This window comes from Balaenoptera ricei, chromosome 11, assembly GCF_028023285.1.
Source record: "Balaenoptera ricei isolate mBalRic1 chromosome 11, mBalRic1.hap2, whole genome shotgun sequence".
Taxonomy (NCBI): Eukaryota; Metazoa; Chordata; class Mammalia; order Artiodactyla; family Balaenopteridae; genus Balaenoptera; species Balaenoptera ricei.
Window position 1 is genome coordinate 103,641,841 of NC_082649.1, and position 25,492 is coordinate 103,667,332.

Sequence of the window (25,492 nt, forward strand, 5' to 3'; positions counted from 1 at the left end):
ACAGCACTAAAAGCACTCTGAACCAAGATGAGTGGGAAACCATACCAATAAACAAGTTTTGAATTTTTAAAAAAAAAAAGAGAGAGAGAAAGGAAGGGAGGGAGGGAGGGAGGGAAAGGAAGTGAGGTGTTAGTGTGTGATCAGGAGCGGACCGTGCAGACTACACGTCACGTAACGCCAGGGGCTGCGTGTGGGCCCTCAGCTCCTCCCCCTCCTGCTGTTGGTCTCCCTGCAGACCCCTGACCAGGCAACACTGCTCTCGCCTCAGAGCTTCTGCACGGCTCCAGGGGCCTGGACTAATGCTCCTTCCTGCTACTCAGATGTCTGCTCAAACGTTACCTACTTAGACCACCTTCCACTGAGCCGCGCTGTGTGCTCAACACCTGACCCTCCACGTGCCTCACGGCACCAGCACTGTGCACTCAGTTTGTGTTTTCAGTCCTCCATGGACAGAGCCTGGCACTGAGAAGACATTTGAGAATAAATTTTAATTGACTGAACTAAATTATTTCACATTCATGGTCCTCCTGGAATCTATCTGGGGTGAAAGAGTGGGGATAGTTGAAATAAGATGAGTAAGTGACCAGACCAAACTGAACAGGCCTCCCAGTACTGCCTCCCTTTCTGTGACTTCTGAACCAAGGGTCTGTGATGTGTCTGCAACATTCCAGGCTCCGTCCTGGGCTTCTTATAGAAAAGCTTTCCAACCCTTACAGGCTGACCTTAGGGCATAAGTAATTTTCCCAGCTGGCCCGTGGCACAGCTGGGATTTGTAGCCAGGTTTATCTGACTTGACCACATCTCCAGACTCTGTGGTCAGTCTTCCAACCCACCAAGGGCAACTCCGGGGGTCCTGTCAACACCTAGAGCCCAGATCCCCATAGCTCTGTAGGTGGGTAGGATGACTGCCAAGAAAAAAATTCCTCCGATTGTAATCAATATCAGAACCTGTGGTGGGGCATGCTACTTCCACATCCAGGAAACTTCTAGAAGCAGCCAAGAAAATAAGAACCTACGTGCTCCAGGTATTAAAATTGAGCAATGGATCTAAAAGGAATTAAAACACTTGGCGGACTTCCCTTGTGGCTGAGTGGTTAAGAATCCTCCTGCCAATGCAGGGGACACGAGTTTGAGCCCTGGTCCGGGAAGATCCCACATGCTGCGGAGCAACTAAGCCCATGCGCCACAAATACTGAGCCCACGTGCCACAACTACTGAGCCTGCGCACCTAGAGCCCATGCTCCGCAACGAGAAGCCACCGCATTAAGAAGCCCGCACGCTGCAATGAAGAGTAGCCCCTGCTCGCCACAACTAGAGAAAGCCCACGTGCAGCAACGTAGATACAACGCAGCCAAAAATAAATTAATTAATTTAAAAAAATAAAAAGCTTGGCTTTCTTATTTTCTTGGTGTTAGTTTTCCATGTAAATTGATAATTAGGTATCTACTGTTGGCATATACTGCTATTCTCAGGTAAATGGTAATGGGGGCAAGATGGCTAGAAGGGCAAAAAGTGTCCAGTTGTGGGCAGGACATCACAAGTATCTGGAAAACAATGTGCAATGGTACTTTGAAAGTACCATTTGCCCTGAATGGATAAAGAAGTTGCGATATACATATATATATATATATATATTTAAATGATGGAATATTTTTCAGCCATGAGAAGAGAAGAAATCCTGCCATTTGCAACAATGTAGATAGACCTTGAGGGCATTATGCTAAGTGAAATAAGCCAAACAAAGACAAACACTGCATGTATCATATGTGGAATTTTAGAAAAAAAGGAAAAAGTCAAACTCGTAGAAAAATGGTTTCCAAGGGCTGGAGGGTGGTAGAAACAGGGAGAGGCTGGTGTAAACATACAGACTTTCAGGTATGAGTAATATCTGACAATTTAATGTAAACCATGGTGACTAAGTTGACAACACTGTATTACATAATCTAAATTTGCTGAGAGTAGAACTTAAAGTTCTCATCACACAGACATACACACAAAAGATGAATATGAGGTGATGGATGTGTTAATTAACCAGATGGTGGGAATCCTTTCACAATGTATACTTATATCAAATCACAATGCCCACTTTAAGTGTCTTACAATTTTGTCAATTATGCCTCAATAAAGCTGAAAAAGAGTACCATTTACCCTTTCCACACATAGTGTTGTCACTGGCTTTCTTATGGTTTAATTACTCAGTCATTCAGCATTTACTGGGGACACACTCCTGGCCAAGCCCTGGGCCGGGGTTGTGACGATGGTCCCTGCTCACAAAAAGCCACTTGTTGGGTGGGGCTCGCTGTTTCTCACTCATATCCTGCAAGTACCCCACCCTCCTCAGAGCCCTGAGGACTCCAATACCTACTCTCAGCCGAATACCCTCTTGTGTTGCAGGTCCACCTTGGCCCCCCCCAAGAGGACTCGTTACTATCAGGCCCAGTCATGGAACACATCTAAGCTCCTTCCACACTGACCGACCCCGCTCAGGGTGCTCGAGGGCCTCCTACTAGATTCCAGAGCGATGGCTTCAAATCGTAATGTCTGCTATGAGGTGTGTTCCAAGAAATTTGTTACTAATAATCAAGTATCAAAAGGGCTTATTTTTGTAGAAGTTAGAGGAGACTACAAATTATCCTTACGTAACAGGCATTCTTTGTCTCCAGCTCCCATCCACTCTTTCCCCTGGTTCCCTTTAGAGAAGTTACCCCTCTCCACCCTCAGACCACATAGCCCAGGCAGGGATAATCTGACTCTTAGTTCCAACCAGAACCCTGCATTCTCTTGGCCATGATGACTAGTCATGGACCAGCCCGTGAGCCAATCGAGAATGAGATCACTGCAGCTGGCAAGCAGGTACGTTGTACGCCTGGATCTGCTACCAGGCAGGGATTGCCCAAGAATGAAATCCACATAGCTCAGCAGAGCTGAGGGACACAAACATCAATGAGCCTCTCGTTGCTGCCAGGATGACTCCTGGAATTTTCAGTGACTCTCCCTGTCCGGTGCAGGTGAGCATTGCTCACAGCTGGCAACTGCTCACACAATGGAACATTCTTCCCCTCTGACTACAGGCTAAAATCAACATAGGTATATATTACAGGCATTTCTCGTTTATTGTGCTTCACTTTATTGCGTTTTTTCACAAATTGTGGCAACCCTGCATTGTTTATTGGCGCCATTTTTTCCAACAGCATTTGCTCAGTTCATGTCTCTATGCCACATTTTAGTAATTCCTGCAATATTTCAACCTTTTTCATTGTTATATTTGCTATGGTGATCTGTGATCAGTGATCTTTGACGTTACTGTTGCAAAAAGATTTAGACTGGCTGAAGGCTCAGAGGATGGTTAGCATGTTTTAGCAGTGAACTATTTTTTAATTAAGGCATGTACATTTTTTAGACCTAATGCTATTGCACACTTAATAGACTACAGTATAGTGTAAACATAACTTTTACATGCCCTGGGAAAACAAAAAACCCGTGACTCGCTTTATTGCAGTGGTCTGGAACTAAACCTGCAATAGCCCCACGGTCTGCCTGTATATGTAATAAAAGTGTGAAAACAGCCTAGTTTGGGCAGATCTACAAAACCACTATTTAAAATGTGTGAAAATTTCCCACTTGTAGCTAATGCTTTTAGTCTTACTTGCGATACTCAAGTTACTCAGATTTCAATTTGGGCACATTTCATCTCAAAGCTGAGTGTGTAGTTCCATGTTCTGTCTGTCCAGCTTTCTTTGTGGGAAGCCGCGACAATTCACGACAATCTCTTTCAGGAATCCACCAACGCGGGGATCCAGGTATGGCATCTGCTTGAGAGGTTTCCAAAGGAAAAACGGGTAGAAGGCTCCCCTTGATTTATGTGACACCGCGTTGCAGAAACCACCAGTCACCAGCTCCAACGACAACGGGCCGTCCAGCTGGCCAGAGCTCAGTGTGCTGTGTGGCACCAGAAGTCCAAGGCGGGGCTCCAGGGGCCCTCTCAGAGGGCAGCGCCCCTGCAGACCTGGAGAGAAAGCCTTGATGGGGGTCTGTGGCAGGACGCTGCTTGAGCGGCCCCTGCCGTGGACTGGGTCCCAGCTCCAACCCTCCAGGCAGGTAGCCTGAGCTCCAAAAGGGCTCGCAAAACCCCCGTCTGGTAACATGCAGATGGTTATCCTGCAGTTAAATCTTTTGTTGCCCCCTCCCTGTACCTTAGCAGCCAGGAGGAAGTGGACATTTGTACGGGGCTGCTGAGTTTTATGTGCACGCGATGGCAACTGTGTCCGATTGTAAGGTTCATGGTTTTCATAAACGTGTGTGTGTACACAAGTCCTCACAGCCAAAAAAAAGTTCTGCTGTAACCTATCAATTTTAGCAGAAAAAAGAGAAAGATAACCAAGAACGGAGTAGAATAAGTATTCAGGAATTAGGCACGGATATCAGATGCCACTAAAAATAAATGCAACGTGGAGAGAACCGCAGAGTGGCCGTCATGGCTGTGGTGGACATTAGGAGCCAGAGCTGCACCACATGCGTGGCCCACTCATTCACACAGGTACTTCCTCAGACCCACAGACAAGCAACGAAAGCTCGTGGAGCTTCAGTTTCTCGTAACATCCTGCAGGAGAGTTGTTGCAGGGATTAAATAGGAAGCCGTACACAAAATGCCTTTGCCTGGTGTACTCTGTTCAACAAAAGATGGCAATTATTACATGTATCACCATCATCAGCACTTAGGCGAGCATTCTACTCAGAAAGGGTGATCTGAAGGATCCACCACTTGCTACCATCAGAACCACAGTCCCATTCCTTCAACAGTGAACAGGCTGCTGTAAACAGGTTACGTCCTGGGGCTACTGAAGCCTGCGGACAAAGTGCGGGGTGGCAGAAGGGAGTGGTTCTCTCCTGTCTACTCACGTAAGGTAAGGCATCTGTCAGCTTGCCCACACTTGTTTTTTTCTTCTCCACTAACTTGCAGGAACAGGCACAATAAATAAAACGAAATCTTATTACACAATGTCTTAACGAAAGCATCTTTCTTGCATGTGGCTTAAAATATTGTGCATATGTTAGCATATTGTGGTAGATAATGGATTAACAACCACTGAAGCCTGGCCTTAGAAATAATCCGGCCAGACAGAAGAGAACCAGGCTCCCATCTTTCACTGCAGTGCCAGTGTTTACAACGAGAGCCCCACCACCACGCCCGCCCACCCATGGTGCTCTTCTCTGTGCTCTCACAGCATCCCATACGTGCGTGACGCCATCAGCCCTGACCTCACTGTCCTGCAGTTACTGGCTTCAACAACAGCCTTTCCAGAAGACTCCAGGGAGGGAAGCAAATGGACAAAACTGTCGTTCCCAGGACTCAACTTGGTGCCACAAACATAGTAGATGCAACACAAAAGTGTACAAATAAAGTGAATGGAACACATGTGCTTATTTGAAAGAATTCACAAGACAGGAGACTGCATTAAAAATCAAAAAAGGAAACATCAAATTTAATTTAAAGAAAGAAACCCAGAAATTGTCCGAAAAAACAATGGAGCAAATCAACTCCTGAAAAAGTTCTGCATCTTGGTGATCACATTCTTTGCAAGGGTTGGAGAAAAATAAAAATGCCATTTAGCTTAAGAATTTGTGAGTTATCTGCAAATCAACTTATTTCAGAAGTGGAAGAATTCGTGGTTATTTCTTAAAATCAAAACGTACGCCGGTTTCTCTTTTGAATATCTTCTACATTTAAAGAGGCAATCACACAAAATCTCCTATTTTCCACACAGGATAAATCCTTTGTTTCAACCAACTCTCAATGGTGGGGCAACTAGCACAACACCGTCTCCCCGGACAAAGAGCATTGGAATATTCCGTTTTGTTGACTGGAAGAGGAAAAAAAAAAAAAACACAGAACACATTTATACAAATTTGTAGTAGTATTATTTATTTTTCGAGAGAGAAATTTGAAAACAAAAAACCATAGATTCATCATAACACAAACAAATTGCTTAAAAAACCTGATCACTTACCTTTGTGGCACAAAGAACCATCTACTAACTGTTTCTTTTCCTGGAACACAACTGGGGCAGAGGCGTCAGCTATCCACCCAGCCCTTTCTGCCCCTCTTCTTGGCACACAGCTAGACCACGTTTCTCATGCTCCCTGCCAACCAGATGGTGCCACGGACTGGGTTTTAACCAATGGAAAGTGAACAGAAGTGATGACCAACCCCTAAACCTCCCACAAAGGCGCCTCTGTGTTCTCCCCCGGCCATAGACTCAGATTATGGAGAACCCTGGGGATGGCAGAGTCAGGAAGCCTGGGTCCCTGACTGAGCATCTGTAAGAAAGCTACTGCACTGACCTAAAACCTCACTAAAGACTGTTGTGTGGGTACAAATAAAATCCTACTGTGCTAAGCCCTCATGTGTTGCTTCTATGTGCTACTGCACTCATATACAGAATGGATACCTTCTGCGTTAGCCTAGGGGACAAGCCTTAGGCTGTAAGGAAACAGATATGGAAGGTCTGAAATTTTCTCATGCCTCGGCAAAACATTAAGTAAAACTGTTGCCTGCAAAGACTCCAAAAGTAGCCCAAAAGATGTCCCAAACCTATAGGTTCTGGGGAAGAGGTTGGAAAAAGCCAAACATTAGTAGTGCTGCTGTTAACCTGATGCACTGGGCAGGGCAGTGTAAGGAAGAGATGAGCTTAGGTGAGAACTAGCTGGTTTTCAAGCAGAGATTATAAGAAACAGCATTCATGAGGTCATAAAAGCCAACTGTTTTTAGACTCCAAACTGTGGACAATAAGCAGGAAAAAAAGCTCTGAGGAACAAAGCAGCCTGTAAATCTTCTCAGTTAAACAAACTCAGCCCTGAGGGGAAGACCAGATGAAGGGTGTTCCTTTCCCACCCAAATTTACTTCAGCAAATGACCCAAGGTAGTCAACATTAATTTGTGGGAGAGGAAGTTACACATATTAGAGGTGAGGAACTAAAGAAATAAAGGTGTCTACAAGTTCTGTACAGAAAAAGACTTAGAGGTGACTGGCCCAAATAATTGATTGGAGGTAAACAGATCAGAAATATATGAAGTCATAAGTTTTTAAAGAAATGGTATAGCCAAAGAACCAATACATAGCCTGGCTAAAAAAAGCCTTTGACAATTTGAGTCTTCCAGCTTAAGTGAGACGTTTCTGTGAATGTTCTGCAGCCCCCAGATTTAGCAAATAAAAATACAGGTCGCCCAATTAAATTTGAATTATAGATAAACGAAAAAGAATTTTTTTTAGTTATGTCCCAAATATCGCACAGGACATACATAACCTAACCAAGGGATTTCTTCTACTACTCATGCCTCCCCAGGGGATCCATCACTGCGAAGGACCAGTAACTGCTCTACGTCCCCGTTCTTTCCTTTTCTGAAAGGGAGTTTTTATGGCAGCGGATATCCTGTCCCTGCTGTGCTACAGTGGAGGTGGGAGGGGCAATGACAATTAATTTATCCTTTTTAGCTTACAGGAATCTGTACCACAACTGACCACATGTAGATCCGACAGAAAACTCTCTCTCCGCCAGGCAGAAAATATTGGTAATAGCTATGTCTTCAGAACTTTTTTAAAATTTAAGAACCATGTTTCATGAGCTTCTTGGGCACTGGAACTAACATAAAAGGAGAACCCCCAACAGTAAATTCAAGTAGTACCTATAAATTTAGTATGCTAAATCAAGTACACTTATGTGTCATCCACGAATGTATCTAACTCTTTCCCAGATAACACATCCACGAATGTATCTAACTCTTTCCCAGATAATACGCTCTCAGGGCAGTGGTTCTCAAGTTTCAATGTGCATAAGATCACCTTTTAGGCTGTTCCCTGGCTCCATGCCCAGAGATCCTCACTCAGTAGGCCAGGGTGTGGCCCATGAACCTGCATTTCCAACACACTCCAGGTCTGTCCATACTCCTGGTTTGAGGAACACACTCTGAGAATCACTCTGAGAGAAACAAGGATCATGTCTGTTGTCTGCTACTAGGAAGCAGCACTGCCTTCTGGTTTCCTTATAGTTGCAAAAGGCAACCTAGTCTTACCATAGCCAGTTCAGTGAAGGAGTCAGCACTCATCAAAATAACTGATATATTTTACTCAAATCCCTCATTCAGTAGTCATACTTCTGAACTAAAAAGTTCCAACCTTACCTTCATATGGAAACCACTTCATCCGAAATGATTCTCTATTAATTCAATTATAGTTTTCTGGAGATCCAAGTAAGCAGCTTCTATGATCGCCCCCAAGGATCCCTGCCTCCTGCTGTTCACCCACTTGTGTAACCCCCTCCTTCTGAGTGTGGGTAAAATTTGTGCCTTGCTTCTAACCAGTAGAATACTACAAAGTTAGTGGGATGTCACTATCATGATTAGGTTACATAAGATAGTTACTTCCACCTTGCTAGCCAGCTCTCTTGCTGGGTTTGATAAAGCAAGCTGCCGGTGGTAGAGGCCCTGCAGCAAGGAACTGAGGCGCTCTCAGTCCAAAACCCTCGAGGAAATGAATCCTGTCAACAACCATGAAAGTGAGCTTAGAGGCAGAACCTTCCCCACTTTAGCCTTCAGATGAGACCCCAGCCCTTGTGCAGCCTTGTGAGAAACCCTGAAGCAGAGGACCCAGCTAAGCCTGGACACCTGACCCACACAAACTGTGAGCTAATAAATGTGTGTACTTTTAAGCCACTAAGTTTTTGGCTGACTTGTTATATAAAATTCTGAGATATAAGGTCCAAATAACTGAGAAAATCATGAACAGAAACAGGGAATTGAGAATGACCTCATTTTGAAGGTGAAGAACACCAGAAGTTTAGTTTTATATATACCGAGTTTGAGATAACACCCAACGTGGATATATTTTCAATAAGAATATTGGAAATGAGAGAGTGAAGCTCAGAAAAGAAAAAAGCTGGAGGCACAGATTTATCCATAATCATAATGGCCACCAATCACCACTTGCCGCCAGCTTTACAAGCACCAAATTCAGTGCAACCTGTGATAATCCTGGGAGGAAGGCACAATTATTGTATTGGCATTTTACAGAGGAGGTCCCTGAGGCTTAAAAAATTTCTAGAACTTGCCCAAGGTCACATAACTAATCATCAGCAGCCAGGATTTGAACCGAGATCTGTTAAGCCAGAGCTCAAGCTTTCATGCTGTACTATTATTACAGATTGATGGCTTGTAACAAACAGTAATTAGTAAATGACATCTGAGGGGAAAAAAAAAAAAGCAGATTAAAAAAAAAATCCCACGTTCAGAGGGAGAAAGAAAACTAGCCACGGAGTTGGGAGTGGCTGAAAAGAGGAGGAAGGCCGGGATAAAGCAGAACCACAAAAACCAACAAAGGCTGACATCTGAACACTTACTACGTGCCTGTCGCCACCTGAAGGCTTTTCACGGAATCTCTCAATGAATCCTCAATAGCTGTATGAAGTGAGTCGTATTACCATCCCCATTTTACAGATACAGAAACTCAGTCACAGACAAGTTGGTACAATTATATAGCTGGTAAGCAAGGGAGTCAAGATGTGAATCCAGGCGGTCCTGAGGGCCAGAGTGGCTTCTCAATACTTAAAAGACTGAACAACAAAATGTGCCAATATCTGGAAGATCTGCATAATTCAGTGAACCAATATTTTCCAAACGACCAGAGTTTGATGTTACAAAATCATGCATGTATAAAAAATCCATTCCAAGCGCAAGGTAGACCAATGAATTTGCATATAACAAGAGTATGAAAAGTTCACTGATATAGTTTCAGATTCTACACTACAACTAACCTTTAAGAAACTACCGCTTGCTGAGTTTGGGTGTAGTATCAAAGGCAAGTATCCACAAGAAATACTCCTCCCTTTCCAACTACCTATCTGTGTGACATTCACAATATAGCGCAACAGATTAAATGCAGAAACAGAGATGTGAGTAACTAGCTGTTGTCTATTAAGCCAAGCATTTGTAAAACATAAAACAAAGACACTTCTCACTGAATATTTTGTTTTAGAAAATATAGCTATTATTCATAAAAATGTTACTTATGTCAAAATGTAATAGATTTATTATTTTTAATGAGTTAAATATTTTAAAAATTTCTCAGTTTTAGTTTCTAGTAAGTACTGATACATAAGTCCACATCAAACAAAACACTGTCCAGTATTACTGTTATACGCCAGCACACAGAGGCATCTTACACAGCCATATCTCAACGAATCTTGGCAACCCTACGACAGAAGTGACTGTATTCCTGCTTACCATTGAGGAAGTTACATCTGCAAAGGTACTTCCCTTGCCCAACGTACCCCAGATAGGAAGTGGCCAAGCCAGCACTGGAAACCAGGTCTGTCCAACCCCAATGCCTTTGGTTTTTTTAATTGCTACACTCTACTGAGTCCATGAATAGGTATCAAAACACGACAGGTTTTCCATAAATAACTGTTGGATTCTGAGAAAAACTGACATTTTAAAAGCGATGAATGGAACTGCATGACTTACTTTATATATCTCTTCATATGTTTCTTCATCAATTTCTATAGTTGTCACAGTTTCTTCCACATCTCCCAATATCATATTTAAATGCTGATCATAAGCCTGAAGTGGGAAGGTGAGGGACCAAGAAATGTAATACACAAATTAGGAAATAATAAACACGGCTTATAATATGCAAATCACTCAATTACCAGTAACACATAATACTTACACCACAAACTTTTACATTCAAATAAAAAATAATCCTGCTGTGCTAATATACTGTTTCTCTGCCAATCATCTCCAACGATAACTTAATTGACCTGATACAAATATAAAACTGTTATGGTCAAAAATGAATTACTCAAAATAATTTGAAATTATTTTTAAAGTGCCCACCCTATTTGTTATCTAAGGCAGTCACATAAATATTTATAATATTTAATTATGAAAAAAAGCCAGTTCATACACCTTTCAGTATACTTCTTTAAATTCCATCTGTAATAGCGTGACAAGAAAGATACAGTAAAGGAAATAAAATTCTTTAACTGCTAAGATGACGGCAATGCAGTCTCCTAAAAGCACAAGACCCTGTCACTCAATACGCCCTGTCCTAAACTAAACACCACAAAGTAAAGTAAGTAGAGCAACACCCTGCACATTATAGCCTCACCAGAACTAGCTTTTCGGCACCTGTGAGCTCGATCAACAAATATTGCAACTCAGATATTCAGGGATGTCCTCAATCCAAGCTCTAAGGCTCATGCATTTTACTAAAAGATGAAGCTCCAGGGGGTGGGAGGGAGGGAGTGGCTTGTTTAGAACCCACTTATGCTTACTTCTAGCCAAGTGTTAAATGGTTCACCAGCTCACATCAAAATAAAAATAGCCAATTAGCAACACGGGGAACTGCTAGGCAAAGCAACAAACGGGGGCAAAGATCTACAGATGAGGGCCAGAAAACAAAAGGTTGGTGGTCATTCAGTACAGAGACAATTGAGTGTGCGCAGGGAACTGAAGAAGCCTCCAAGGGTTAAGGCAACACGTCTGTCCTGGGGTGTTTGTCTACTTGCCACTGGCCCATGTGATTAAGTTCAATTCTATTTTTCTCTGCAAAGTTGCCACTATTCCATTACCCGGGGGTTCCTCTTCCTTTCTGTAATTTAAGACTACTGGGTCCCCACTTCCCTTCCAAGCACAGGAGGTTCTTTACCTTTAGGTTTCATGTTAGGTAGAATCATAGTACTTAAGAGGGGGCTGAAGTCAGACTGCCTAGGTTCCTAGTCTGGCCCTCTTTTTACTGGCTGTGTCACCTTAAGCAAAGTAACTTCATCTTTCTGAGCCTGAGCTTCTTCAAACGTAAAATGGGATAATGAGTATCTACCCTCATAGAGTTGTTATAGACATTAAATAAGATATTACATGCAAAACACTTAGAGTAACAGTACCTGGCATATAATTAATGCTCAATAAAAAGTAGCTATTTTTAATCACTTTAGGGTAGAATGGTAGTAATAAAAACAACTTACTCAGGAAGTAACGAGTTATCAAGAAGAGGCAAAACCTTTAGTATACTCTCTTTATGAATAAATGGGACCACCTCAAGGGACCAATCCTATAGAAATATTTACAGATATACACAAAGGTCGATGTATAAAAATGCTTATAGTAGTAAGAAATGGAAAACAATCTTAATATCACTGCTACCATATACAGAATTCTACATAATCATTTAAAAAAATAAAGGAGATTTATATGCACTCAGGATCAATAATTTCCAAGAATAATTAAGTGAAAAAGAAAGGTGTCCCCAAAATGTATAGCAAGATCCCATTTATTTTTTTTTAGAGGTGGTGTATATAGTGCAAATATATACATACAGACACACCATTCTTGTATATATGTGTAAATATACAGAAAAGACCTGAAAGACTATAGACTCAAAAGAAGAAATGGCATTTCCCCTTTTACTCTATGTATGTCTGTGCTGTCTAAAATTTTTCACAACAAAACACAAATTTATATATATGTCAGTAATTTAAAGAACACTTAAATGAGAATGGAGAACAAATAAATGTTATTTACAAATAAACACAGGAAAAAATGAAAGAAATGAAAATATTCTTTAATAAACACAGCATTTCCGTTAAGAGAAATAAATGTTAACAATATGAATAAAATACAGTTGCATTTGGCTTTTGGAAATATGGGTGACTTTCCACCTCCTCCTTGTCTACATTCAAACACTCTTCCAGAGTGGACAGTTTTTACATTTCAAAGGGGTGGGAGGAGGGAGCAATGGTAAGGAAATAATCTGATTTCAAGGTGATTTAGTAAATTTACTCACATGTAACCTGCCTCGAAGCTCTCTGTCGTTTCTCATTTTCACATAGATTCGTTCATCCAGACTGAGTCTGATGAGATCCAGAGGCTCTTCTACAGTGTTGGTAGTTTGTTGCTGATAAAAGAAACAGGCTTAGTAATACAGTACTAGAGAGTGAAGTGTCTGAACCATCGGTGCCCTGCATGACTGTGGGCAAATTACTTAACCCCTCTATGCCTCAGTCTCCTAATCTGCAAAATGTGTATAACGAAAGTGCCTACCTAACACTGTTGTTGTGAGGCTTAAATGACATATTTGAAGGCACAGAACAGTGCCTGACACAGAGTAAGTGCTAGATAAATGAGGGCTGAAACATACATACACAGAAAGGAGTTATATGACAAAGTAATCATGACGGCACTCTATTCCCTCAAAATCCAAACTGTCTGACCCCATTTCAGTGTGTAGGGAGTCACTCTCTCAGGGACTTCAGCTTTATCTCAAATATCATTTAGTAATTTGAAGAACTTACATTTAATGACTACCACATACTAGTCAGAATGCTAAGCAGAGATGAATGTTTGAGGGAGGATTATGAGTTCAGTACACGGCAAGTTGAGTTCAGGGTGCCATTTGGCCAGTAAGATGAATATATTTAGCAGGCAGTATAGAATACTGGTTGAAAGCATTGGCTTTGGAGTCAGGCAGTGTGGGTTCAATTCCTGACTCTGACACTTACGAACTGGGATTAAAAAATCATGCCATCTCTGATTCTCAGTTTCCTTGTTTACAAAATGAGGAAGCCACAATCTTCCCATCATAATTCTTGTGAGGATTAGAGCTAATGTATTTAACTGAAGTATCTGATGTATTTTAAATAGTATCTGGCAAACAGAAAAGTACTTATAAATGGTTCTTTTTATTACTATTAAAGAACTGTTGGAAACAAGTCTCAAAGAGATCAGGGCTAGGATGATCAGGGTCCATATGGAAGGGGTGCTTGAAGCCAGGAGAGTTGATAAGATTATTCAAGGAGAGCTGCTTCAGTAAGTACACAAGGCCAGTGGAAGAAGGTGACTGAATGTTACAGGCTCTACAGCCCTAAAGGGCTGGATGAGGGGAAAAAAAGAAGAAGAAGAAAAAATACTGACTCACCTAGTCCCCATCCCCAGTTCAATAGGTGTTTGTTAAGGACCAGCTAACCAAATACTAGATTACAATGATACAGAAGTCAGTCCCTGCCCTCAAGGAGTTCATTCTAGTGGGGAGAGGCATATAAATAAGTAATCATAACGCTGCAAGGATATATACGTGACTGAGCCCTACTACCCACTGTCCACCCTTTTCATCCCGTAGTTTTAAACACTGCCTTTTCAACGGGGACTCCCTGATCATTCGATTCATTCACTCAATTAGTATCTGTTGAGTGTTTCCAGCACCGTTCTAAACCCCGAGGACAGAACAGTGAACAAAACTCTTGCTCTTAAGGAACTCACATTCCAGTTGGGGGATACAGGCATTAAACAAAGAAGCATATACTTAATATGAACCAATGACATTCTATGAAGAAAAATAAAGCAGACTGGGAGACTGCCGTTTGATGCAGGTGGCCAGAGAAGTCCTCTTTGAGGAGGTGAGATTTCAGTAGAAAGCTGAACAAGCTGTAACCTGATCCACAAAGATATCTGAGGAAGAGCACTTTTGGAAAGAAAGAAGAGCGCGTGAGAAAGCCTGCAGGACCATCAGTTATTGTGGATACCAGTTCCTTGCTTGTTGCCTTCATACCACATCACAGCCCCGTATATCGCGCACACTTATATTTACTTTTTACTCGTCCTTCCCCGAATATAAACTTCAAGTGGGGCCAGGGACCACGTACGTCAATGCCAGTGTCCCTGGTGCTCAGAACGGTGTCCAACCACACAAAGACGATGCTCACTAGGTGTTTGTTGACTGTGCAACAACTGCTGCGCTCACTAACGATAACAACTCCTTAACTGTATTATCAGGCTTTCTATCAGAACCCCGACAGGTCCGTGAGGCAGGCAAGGATAATTATTCCCACCCTACAGAAAAAGGTGAGACTCAAGAGAAAGGAAGTGACGAGAGTGAGGAATAACTAGTTTCCAGCGGACTTCGAACAGAAAAAAAAATCTCAGGGCCTGAGGCAAAATTGGGAGGAGGCGCGGTTAACCAAGAGGCAGATTAAGGCCGTGAAGACCCAGAAAGAGGCGGCGTGATTGGCCACGTTGCCGTGAGCTTGGAGAAAGCAACCCTGACAGGCAAAGTGGGGCAGAGCCAGGCCTGGGCGTGGGGAAGCCGCTCCGAAGCGAGTTCTTCAGAAGACACTCACCTGGTCCACGTCGTCCGCCATCTTTCAAACCCTGCGCTCTTTCCCGCCTCTCGCGAGAGCACGAGAACCCCTTCCGGTCTCGGGAAAGGCGAGGACCCAATGCACCGGAAGTAGAAAAAATCGGTTTTGCTGCTTCTTGCTTCCTGCAGTTGGCATTGGTCCTTTGGGGCTGGGGCGGAGCTTTATCAGGGGCGCCGACGTTGGGGGGGCGGGAAATTGGGTACCTGGTGTCTCCGTGAGGGGGCGTGGCCGTGCCTCGCCCCGCCTAGGGGCGGAGCCAGCGCGCGGGCAGCGTCCCGCGGCGGCGCGGTGCGTCAAGCGCCAGGCCAGTCCTGCCCAGGCAAAGATGGCTCGGAAGCGCACGGCTGGCAGGGAGCCGCAGGGACGCGAGTTGCGCAGCCAGATGGCCGCGGGCAGGGAGCCGCGGGGACGTGAGTCACGCGGCCAGACTGCCAAGGGCGAGAGCAAAGCCAGGCGCGAGGAGAAGGAGGCGGGTGAGAGCGAGGTCCAGCCGGGCTTAGGGGGAGAGGCTGGAGGAGGGCGGGAGGCAGGCCGGGTGGGGGAGGGCGAGGCCGGCCTCCTGCAGGTGCGGGCGAGGCAACCCCGCGCCCACCTGCGCCAGCGAGACGGCGTTCCGGTGACCGCGGGAGGCAGGCGGCATGCGGCTGCCCTGGGCCTCCCCGACGTCGCTGCGTCTTTGCCTTCCGTGCCGGGAGCGATGCGCCCTGAGCGGTTCCGCGGAGCCCGGCCGGACCGCGAGCTCCCCTGCTCAGCCTCTTCCTGCTCCGCGTCACCCGCAGGATCAAGTCCGGCCTCCTGGTAGATGCAGAGGGTGAATAGGCAAGAGGCACTGCAGTTGTTTTGTGTCCCCACAAGACGAACGGACCAGTACTTAGAGTGCTGGAGTGTGCAGATCTGAATAGTACCTTCAGCCAAATCTCACTTCAGAGCCCCAGCTTCGGATCCCACCTGACTTCTTCACGTGCATATCGAATAGGCTTCTTATATTTGCCCTGGGCAAAGCAAAACTCTTGATTTTCCCCTGTTAAACCTGCCCCTTCCCCACTTCTCCCCTTCTCAGTAATTGATCCCTTCACTTGTTAAAGCAGACCCCTCCTCTTCCTTACACGCACACCTCCAGCCCTTCAGCAAGTCCTGTTAGTTCAACCTCAGAACCATATCTTCAATCTCTCCACTTCTCTTTATTTCCGTGGCCACACCCCCTGCCCAAGCCACCCTCACTTTTCAGTTGAGCGACTGCAGTTGCCTCTTCACTGGCCTCCTTACTTCCTTTCATCCCTCACCACGGCAGGAGTTCTCCACGCAGCGGCACAAGTGATCTTAAAAAAAAAATCAGATCTTGCCATGCTCCTACTTCAAATCCTCTGTGGCTTCCCATTGCTCTTGGCATAAAATCCAGATTCCTCACCATGGCTTACGAGATCCTACATGTTTTGGCTCCTGCTTCTTCTGTTGTCTGCTACCACTGTCTTCTTTGCCAGATACCCTCCTTGTTGGCCTCCCTTCGGTTCCTCAGATACGCTGTTATTTTTCACCTGAGCCTTTGCCTTTGATGTTCCTTCTCCCTAGAATGTTCTTCCGTGGCTTTTGCCGTGGCTCACTTCTGTTCCTCCAGGTCTCAACCCAGGCACTCCTCGAGTATCCTGCCTAAGGTGGTCTCTCCCAGGTACCCCTTGTCACAGAGGCTCTGACAGCCTATGTCACATCTATAATGATCTTGTTAATTTATTTGCTTCCTTTTTGACCTGTCTTACCGGAATTTAAGCTTATGAAAACATGTCTTATTTTTTTGCTGTATCCTATTTTGTCCTCCCCCCCTTCTCTACGTATACTAAGTGCTCAATAAATATTATAAACAATTGCATAATGCATGCTGTAGAAGGGATTTCTCGGGTACCTGATATAACTGGGTAGACAATTAGCCTAGGTCACCAGCAAGGGCTCCTGTGACATAGATTCAGTAATTCTGTGATTCTGTACATATTTTAAGGCCATCATCCATTAGGAAATAGTCCAGTGGTAACCATTTCTAAACTTAAAAGGTGATTTACCTCACAGTTAATACTACAAGTTCCATTTTATTCATTGACTCATTCCGGTAACAATTTTTGAGTACCTAATGTCTGCTGCACACGAGCTAGGTGACATGGGAGATAGAGGTTTCTTGGAGATTAGAGTAGGGTAGTGTTCACATTTACCAAAAAAATATCCAAGACAGCGTGTGATTTCATGGGAGAAGGTATAATGCTTTCTGACTTCTGAAGGAATAATCAGGAGGGATTGGGAAATGCTCTCTGAAGAAGTTATGTTTGGTCTGCGACTTGAAGAATAGGTAATATTTCAGCAAACGGCTGTGAAAAGGGGTTGTCATTCTAGTCAGAGGGAATGTGTTCTGCATACGTGGCAATTAAAAATTTTTTTTGAAATCAAAAGGTATTGGAAATGCCACCAGCCCGGGTAGCATTCCTCCCAGCTAAACACTTCGCCTTGGCACCAGGTTGGTATAGCTCCAACGTTTAGTAGTTACATGTGCTTGGGTAAATGACTTGGTGCAAATAATTTAGCCTCTCTGGACCTCGTCTGTGAAACTTAATTCTAACCTGCTGGATGGCTGTGAATTTTCATCCCGTTAGGCTCCTGGCATGGTCCCGGTGAGGTAATCAGATGGGCTAGCTCATATCAATTCAGCCTGCACGTAGGCAAGGATGCACTTAAGCTTCACTCACGCTCTGCGAGCCAGTGGAGCTGCAGTAAGTTTCCAAGGTAGCTTCCGGGAAGAGTTATCAGCTTTGATGTGGTTGGGTAGAGGAGCAATTTGGTTGTGGTTTTGGCCGCAGGTGACACTGATTTGGTGACTCTCCAGTGTACTGTCTAACAGCACCATAGTGTGAGTTTTACCAGCACCTCGGTGCATGCACATGAAGATGACACTTGGCTGCTTTCAACAGCTGGGGACAAAGAAAATAGTCTTCCACATTATATCTTTGTTTCCATTAGGGCACCTCTGGTTTCCCCATATTTAATCTCAATGTTAAATCCTTCATCGATGTAGTTCATTAACTCCTTCAACAGAGACTTACTGAGCACTTGCTATTTTCAGGCCCTGTTCTAGGCACTGGAATTATAGCAGTGAACAGGATAGGCAAGGTTCCTGCTCTCATGATGCCTGTAATCTTTGGGGAAGAGTAGGTAGGACAAGTAAGTTAAAAAATAAATTCACATGGTGATAAGACCAATGAAGAAGGTAGAACAGGTTGCTGTAATAAAGCTGACATGGGGACAGGGAAGAAGCAGCTGTCAGAATCAGTGGTCAAGGAAGGCCTGTGTGAAGACGTGGCACTTTGAGCCAATTACTGACTGTAATGAAGGAGCCTTTTGTAAGACGTTGTGGGGGAAGAGAGCTCTGGGCAGAGGAATCAGTAAGTTTAAAGACCCATAGGAGGGAATGTTTTGGAATTGAGGTGAGAGACATGAGTAGGACCCTTAGGTTGGAGACCAAACTAAGGAGGTTGTATTTTATTCTTAGTGCTATGAGGTGCTGCTGGCAGTTCTAAGCAGGTGTTTTTGTTAGTAAATCAGTGGCTGGCCAAGCAAGCCCCAGTGGTTAATTCATGCCCTGCTGAAATAACTTGGTTAAGGTCAAGGAGGCTGGTTAGACAGTTGTCCCTTGGTATCTGCAGAGAATTGGTTTCACAACCTCCATGTATACTAAGATGTGCGGATGCTCAAATCCTTTACGTAACAGTGTAGTACAGTCAGCCCTCCGTATCCTCTGGTTCCACATCTGCAGATTCAACCAAAGTTCAATCTGAGGGTGGTTGAATCTGTGGATTCAGAACCAGGGGGATACGGAGGGCTGACTGAAGTAGACAGCTCTAGATCTTGGAGAGTCCTGGAAAATGACCTCTTTTTCTTTTTTTTTTTAATTATAGTTGACTTACAATATTAGTTCAGATGTACAACAGTGATCTGATATTTGATATTGGACTTCACTCCATATAAAGTTATAAAATATTGGCTGTATTCCCTGTGCTATGCATTGCATCCTTGTTAACTTACTGATCTTATACCTAGTCCTTTGTACCTCTTCATCCTCTTCCCCTATCTTGCCTCTTCCCCCACCCCTTTCCCCACTGGTAGCCACTAATTTGTTCTCTGTATCTGAGTCTGTTTCTGTTTTGTTATATTTGTTCATTTGTTTTATTTTTTAGATTCCACATATAAGGGAAAACACAGTATTTGTCTTTCTCTGTCTTATTTCACCAAATATAATACCCTCCATGTTGTTGCAAATGGCAAAATTGCATTCTTTCTATGGCTGAGTAATATTTCTAATTCCTTTAGATGGTAGGTTAGGTTGTTTGAGATTTTTCCTGTTTCTTGAGGTGGGCCTGTATTGCTGTAAGCTTCCCTCTTAGAACTGCTTTTGCTGCATCCTGTAGATTTTGTAAAATTGTGTTTTTATTTTCACTGTCTTAAGGTATTTTCCAATTTCCTCTTTGATTTCATGATTCATCCATTGGTTTTTTTGTTTTTGTTTTTTAGTAGCATCTTGTTTAGTCTCCATGTGTTTGTCTTTTTCTCTTTTTTCTTCCTGTAACTGATTTCTAGTTTCATACTGTTGTCATTGGAAAAGATGCTTGATACATTTTCAGTCTTCTTGAATTTTGGGGGACTTGTTTTGGCACTGGCATGTGATCTATCCTGGCGAATGTTCCACGTGCACTTGGAAAGAATGTGTATTCTGCTGTTTTTGGACAGAATGTCCTGCAGATATCTATTAAGTCCATCTGGTCTAATGTGTCATTTAAGGTCACTGTTTCCTTTTTTTCCCCCATTTATTTATTTATTTATTTATGGCTGTGTTGAGTCTTCGTTGCTGTGCGCAGGCTTTCTCTAGTTGCGGCAAGCGGGAGCTACTCTTCATTGCAGTGTGGGCTTCTCATCGCAGTGGCTTCTCTCGTTGCAGAGCACGGGCTCTAGGCGTACGGGCTTCAGTAGTTGTGGCACATGGGCTCTGGAGCACAGGCTCAGTAGTTGTGGCACACAGGCTTAGTTGCTCCGTGGCATGTGGGATCTTCCTGGACCAGGGCTCAAACCTGTGTCCCCTGCATTGGCAGGCAGATTCTTAACCACTGTGCTACCAAGGAAGTCGCAGGGTCACTGTTTCCTTATTGATTTTGTGTCTGAATGATCTGTCCGTTGATGTAAGTGGGGGTGTTAAGGTCCCCCACTATTGTACTGCTGTCAATTTCTCCCTTTATTTCTGTTAATATTTGCTGTATATATTCAGGTGCTCCTATGTTAGGTTCATATATGTTTATGAATGATACCTTCTTGTATTGACCTCTTTATCATTATATAATGTCCTTTGTCTTTTATTATAGACTTTGTTTTATAGTCTATCTTGTCTGATACAAGTCTTGCTACCCCAGCTATCTTTTTGTTGCCATTTGCGTGGATAATAGCCTCTTGATACTGTGGCACCAAAAACAAAAAAAAAAACAGCAAAGAATAAAGAAAAAAATGTCATCTGTATGTCTACCATCCAGAAACAGCCACCACTAAATAATAGTGTATTTCCTTCTAGTCTGTGTTTTTTTGTGTGTGTAGTAGAAAGTATACTATTAAAACAATTTTGCATTCTTAGCATTTTATCATATATCATTTTTCTTTGTCTTAGAAGATGACTGAATTATATATCATTGTGTGACTGTACCATAATTGATGCTTATCTAATGGATAGACATTCAGATTTTAAAAATTTTGGATATTATGAATAATGATACTATGAACATTTTTTTGACTCACAGTTTGTTTCCCTTGTTCCCACTTTTAACTCCTCGACCTCTCTCTTCAAAGTACAAAAATACACAGCTTTGCCTTTTAACCAACCAAGTAGTTTTGGTGAGGAAGAAATAGTGCTTCTGGAGCAACCTCCCACCTGCATCTTTAGATTAGTAAAGTGAAGTATTTAGCATCTTTGCTTACTAACAGAGGGCTAAAAACCACTGTAAGATCTAGAAATCCTGATTTTAAGGGTGCCCTACCAAACTGTCAAGTCATAAATAAACTTTTAAACAAATTCTGGCCTTGAAATAAGAAATCTGTTTCCAGATTATAAATAACTAATTTTGAAATATTTTGTTTCCATTAAAATGTTTAAAACCTGGGAATGCATAAATTTCTTCTTTTATAAAATATTTTAAAGAAACAGAACTGAATCAGTGATTTTAACCAGCGTTAAAACAAATGCTGTTATAAGGTGAAATTTATTAAAATTATGATTTTATTTAGATCAAAAGGGAGAGTCTTTTTCCGCCATGCAAAACTGTATTCTTGGGGAATATAAATACCTATCCAGAGAGTCAGCAGGACAAACCATAGAGGAAAGGAATGAATTAATTTGATATTTTAGGTTAATATTGCAGCTCCTTTTGGAACCTCAATAAAGGCTAGGGTATTTTTGTTTTCCACAGTTAATTGAAGCAGAGTTGTGCAGCAGCAAAAGAAGATGATTTATTTCAGATTCAAGATAATTTGCATGAATATATTTATAATAGAATAGAAAAATACTCCCCTGTCATATTAATACATATTATAAATATATATAATAGTAATATATGTTAATAAGGAGATCATGCTTTTAGATACCTTAGTTGAACTAAAACCAACAGTTTATGCATTTTATATATTTCCCTTTAACAAAAAAAGGAAACAATAATTATTTTGAGAAAATAAAGTTATTTTTGAGTTACTGCTAACTCATTCCAACCCTAAGTTTGCTGAGAGTGGCATTGAGGTAAGATTGGAAAGATTTCATAATGTATGTGTTTTGAGTAGTGTTTGGGTTTGAAAGATGACAGAAACTTAGATTAGGAGAAATCGGTTGTGGTAAAACTGGAAACTCGGACATGTTTATGAACTTGAAACATTGCACTTAATAGGAGTGGATTATCCCTAAAATAAATAATTAGTCTTGGCAGGTAGTAAATAAGCAAGGTGTTAATTAATGGATTGACGCCTTTTCCTTGCTGGATATTAGCTGAAATTTAAGGTTTGCAGTTCAGGTTGTATGAGTCATGTGGTGGTGTGTCTATAGTCTTAGGAGGAGTAGAATACAGTGCTGATAAAGGAAGAGTGTAGAGTGTAGACCAGCTGGAGGTGGGAAGAGGCTGAAAGCTGGTTGCTGACCAAACATGGGATGGTGACGGAGGTTTAGAGGGAGGTTACCAAAGAGGACTTCTCATGACCCTGCCCATGAAGCTACAGTGTCTCCACCTTTCCTGTTGTCCCTTATCATGTTCTGTGTGGTCATCTAGATGTCTTTGAAGATGAGAAACCTCTAAAGAAGAGCCTTCTCTCAAAAGTTTCACGAGGAAAGAGGAAGAGGGGCTACGGTGATTCTGGGGGCCCAGCAGATGGTCCAGCAAGAAAGAAAGCGGCCAAAGTGACTGTTAAATCCGAAAACCCTCAGGTTATTAAGGATGAAGCCCTCAGTGATGGGGAAGATTTCAGGTGAGATGGCTGAAAACCTCTTGACCAGGTCTTGCTTGTTCCCATCAGGGAAGCGTGCCTAAGAAAACCTGCTCTTTTTGCTTGTCACTGGGATCCGTGGAAAAGGTGGGATCTTTAAACTCTCCTAGGTAGAGCTCAGACCACTAGTAAGAGCTGGAAAGAGTCTTGGCAATTATATAGTTTACCTTCCAAACTTTTCAGATGAGGACAACAGCTTGCAGAAAGTGATTTATTCGTGGTTACACAGCTAGTTGGTGGCCAAAACCAGGATGAGACCTAGGTCTTCTGACTCCTGGTCCAGTGCTACTTATACCACACAAAGACATTTCATACACGAGGCATTTCCCTGACGTTCTGGCCGTGTCCCGTCCTGCTCTCCTCGGGTACTCTCCGCTCCTGCCCAGCTGGACTTCCCTCCTTCACTCGAGATGTGCTCATGCTTTTCCTTCTGCCTGGAACGCTTTCTTCCACCTTCAAGATGCAGAGCAGAAGTCATCCGCTCCACAGTCTTAATTGGTTCCTCCCCCTTTTCCTCCTCAAACTTCTTGCTGCATCTCTTAAGAGTGTAACTTATCTGCCTTGTGTTACACTTACTTGTGTCCGTGCCATATACCACTGTGTGCTCTGAAACGGCTGGACCCACACTGGTTCATTTTTGTATGCCCCGTGGCGTCTAGGGCAGGGCCTTTGACAGTGAATGAACATATTAATGTGTGGTGAACGATCAACACTTGATCATCTGCCTCCTAGGGAAATTGGGGAGCGGGGAGGAAGAGGACAAACAGAGAGGCAGGAGTTTCTACTTTGTTTCAAAAGTAAACCCTCACTCTCAGCGTCAGCTTTTCCAGCAACCTCCAGTCCTGGCTCAGAAAGCAGTCCAGGACGGGGCAGCTGTAGGAGGGAGCACGAGGAAGCACGTGGATTTTCCACCATCGTCCGTCTCTTCTTTGCCCTAAGACATTTCCTGCGAATGCCTCCGAGCTTACTGCTTCCCAGTTGCCTCTCCCCACTTGTTGAATTCCTTCTGCAGAGAAATTCACAAACAGACCAGGATGCTGCCAGGGGAAGCTCTGGTCCCCCTTTCCCTCTCAGTTAAGAGTTGCCGTTTCTGCCACTTTTACTCAAAGGGGGCGTTTTTGTTGCTGTGGTGTTGAGAGGAAGTGGCAGGCTAAAAAGGGAGTGTTTATCTTTTTAGAGCTGAAGTCTGAGGCTTGTTATTTTAAATGTCTGCGGTAAAATCTTGGGTCCTATTCTCACTGGATACCATGTGTCCAGTCTTACAAAAGCTGTAAGTAACTCAATTCCCTGAACATATTTTACGTGTGAATTTGCAGAATTTTATTACATATTAGCAACCGTTGACTCTTGAGCCAGTATTTAGCCAGCTCCGTATCTACGTAGTTCTCTCCCTACCCTTCCAGCTGTCCGTGTTCCTTATGACCCACCTGTGTTCAGTCACATCCCCACTTACTTAGAAGTTAAAATTCTACCAACCTCAGTCTCCTTTCATCTTATTTCCCAGAGGTGGGGAAAGAATCTTCTGAGCTGGGTCATGGTAGGAACCACAAATGTGAATTCTCTCCTCTTCTTTCTGGCGTCTGGCTGCACATGTGTGCACACGGACATCGCAGCTTTCACTTTTGGGACTCACATTATTTTTGTGGTTTTTTCTAACTTTCCCCGTATGATTTACAGACACAGCTGTTCCCCTTCACACAGCTCTAGGTTGTAGGTTCATCATGTTCCTCCTGTTTTGACAGCACATCTAGTGTGAGACCCATGATCAGAGCACATCTTTTTTTTTTTTTTTTAATAAATTTATTTATTTATTTATTTTTGGCTGTGTTGGGTCTTCGTTGCTGCGCGCGGGCTTTCTCTAGTTGAGGCGAGCGGGGGCTACTCTTCGTTGCGGTGCACAAGCTTCTCATTGCAGTGGCTTCTCTTGTTGCGGAGCACGGGCTCTAGGCGCACGGGCTTCAGTAGTTGTGGCACAAGGGCTCAGTAGTTGTGGCTCGTGGGCTCTAGAGCGCAGGCTCAGTAGTTGTGGCACACGGGCTTAGTTGCTCCGCGGCATGTGGGATCTTCCCGGACCAGGGCTCGAACCCATGTCTCCTACATTGGCAGGCGGATTCTCAACCGCTACGCCACCAGGGAAGCACCCCCAGAGCACACCTTGATGGGAACTTGAGACCCGGGCTCATGGAGGAAGTGAGGCTCAGAGCTCACAAATCATCAACTAATTGCAATAGTTTCTCAGTAAATAGAAGGAGTCCTTAAAGTTGAGTTTAGTTTAAACATAGCCCTAGGATATCTGAGCTTTCTTCATCTTCCTTCCTGTGATCTCTACACAGGGAGTTCCCGAGTGCCCGCAAGAAGGTGCACCGTCCAGAGAATGAGGCTGCTGTGGACAAAGGTGGGGGTGAAGGGGACGACGAGGAAGAGAGTGAGGAGGACTGGGAAGAGGTAGAAGGTAAAGTGTCTTCCTCTGTTCTCAGAACTGTTTGATCCTGTTTTTCTGTTTGATTCTGTTTGGAGTCATGTCACTGCAATCCTGTCCTTTTCTTTTGAAACTAATAAAGACAAAGATAAAGTTGCAGTAGGGGACTTGCTTTTGATGTAAGGAAAAATTCATGACCAGGTTAGCAAAGAACGTTGTGTGTTCTCTTCCTCTGGCGGTGCTCCATGGAGGGGATCATGAGATAGAGAAGCCGCATCATCTCATAAAGAGAGCCCGGGCTTTGCGGGTGCTCATACCTGGCTCAGAGGCCAGCTCTGCCGCTTGTGCAGC

At 43.4% G+C, this 25,492-nt stretch overlaps 2 protein-coding genes across 2 annotated transcripts in view; one reads left to right on the top strand and one right to left on the bottom strand.

Annotated features, from left to right (window-relative positions):
• Positions 1-5,451: 5,451 nt before the first annotated feature.
• LSM3 (LSM3 homolog, U6 small nuclear RNA and mRNA degradation associated) lies at positions 5,452-15,316 on the bottom strand. Its single transcript, XM_059940462.1, has 4 exons — positions 15,166-15,316; positions 12,837-12,947; positions 10,517-10,612; positions 5,452-5,861 (listed from the first exon to the last, which is right to left on the bottom strand). Exons 1-4 carry the CDS (start codon positions 15,184-15,186, stop codon positions 5,781-5,783), a joined length of 309 nt encoding a protein of 102 aa, XP_059796445.1. The 5' UTR covers positions 15,187-15,316; the 3' UTR covers positions 5,452-5,780.
• A 103-nt stretch (positions 15,317-15,419) lies between these two features.
• XPC (XPC complex subunit, DNA damage recognition and repair factor) overlaps positions 15,420-25,492 on the top strand; it is a 34,157-nt gene continuing 24,084 nt past the window's right edge. The window contains exons 1-3 of the mRNA XM_059940461.1: positions 15,420-15,659; positions 22,509-22,704; positions 25,056-25,174. Of these exons, the coding sequence (XP_059796444.1) occupies positions 15,512-15,659; positions 22,509-22,704; positions 25,056-25,174 (463 nt within the window). The 5' untranslated portion in view covers positions 15,420-15,511. The remainder of the gene's footprint in view (positions 15,660-22,508; positions 22,705-25,055; positions 25,175-25,492) is intronic.

Bases quoted from the DNA above. Each gene is read 5' to 3' on its own strand.
- LSM3 (XM_059940462.1), bottom strand. From the start codon at position 15,186: ATGGCGGACGACGTGGACCAG. The intron at 10,613-12,836 runs GTGAGTAAATTT...TTCCCACTTCAG, and splicing joins AGCTTCGAGGCAGGTTACAT to GCTTATGATCAGCATTTAAA. The intron at 5,862-10,516 runs GTAAGTCATGCA...TTCCTCTTCCAG, and splicing joins CATATGAAGAGATATATAAA to TCAACAAAACGGAATATTCC.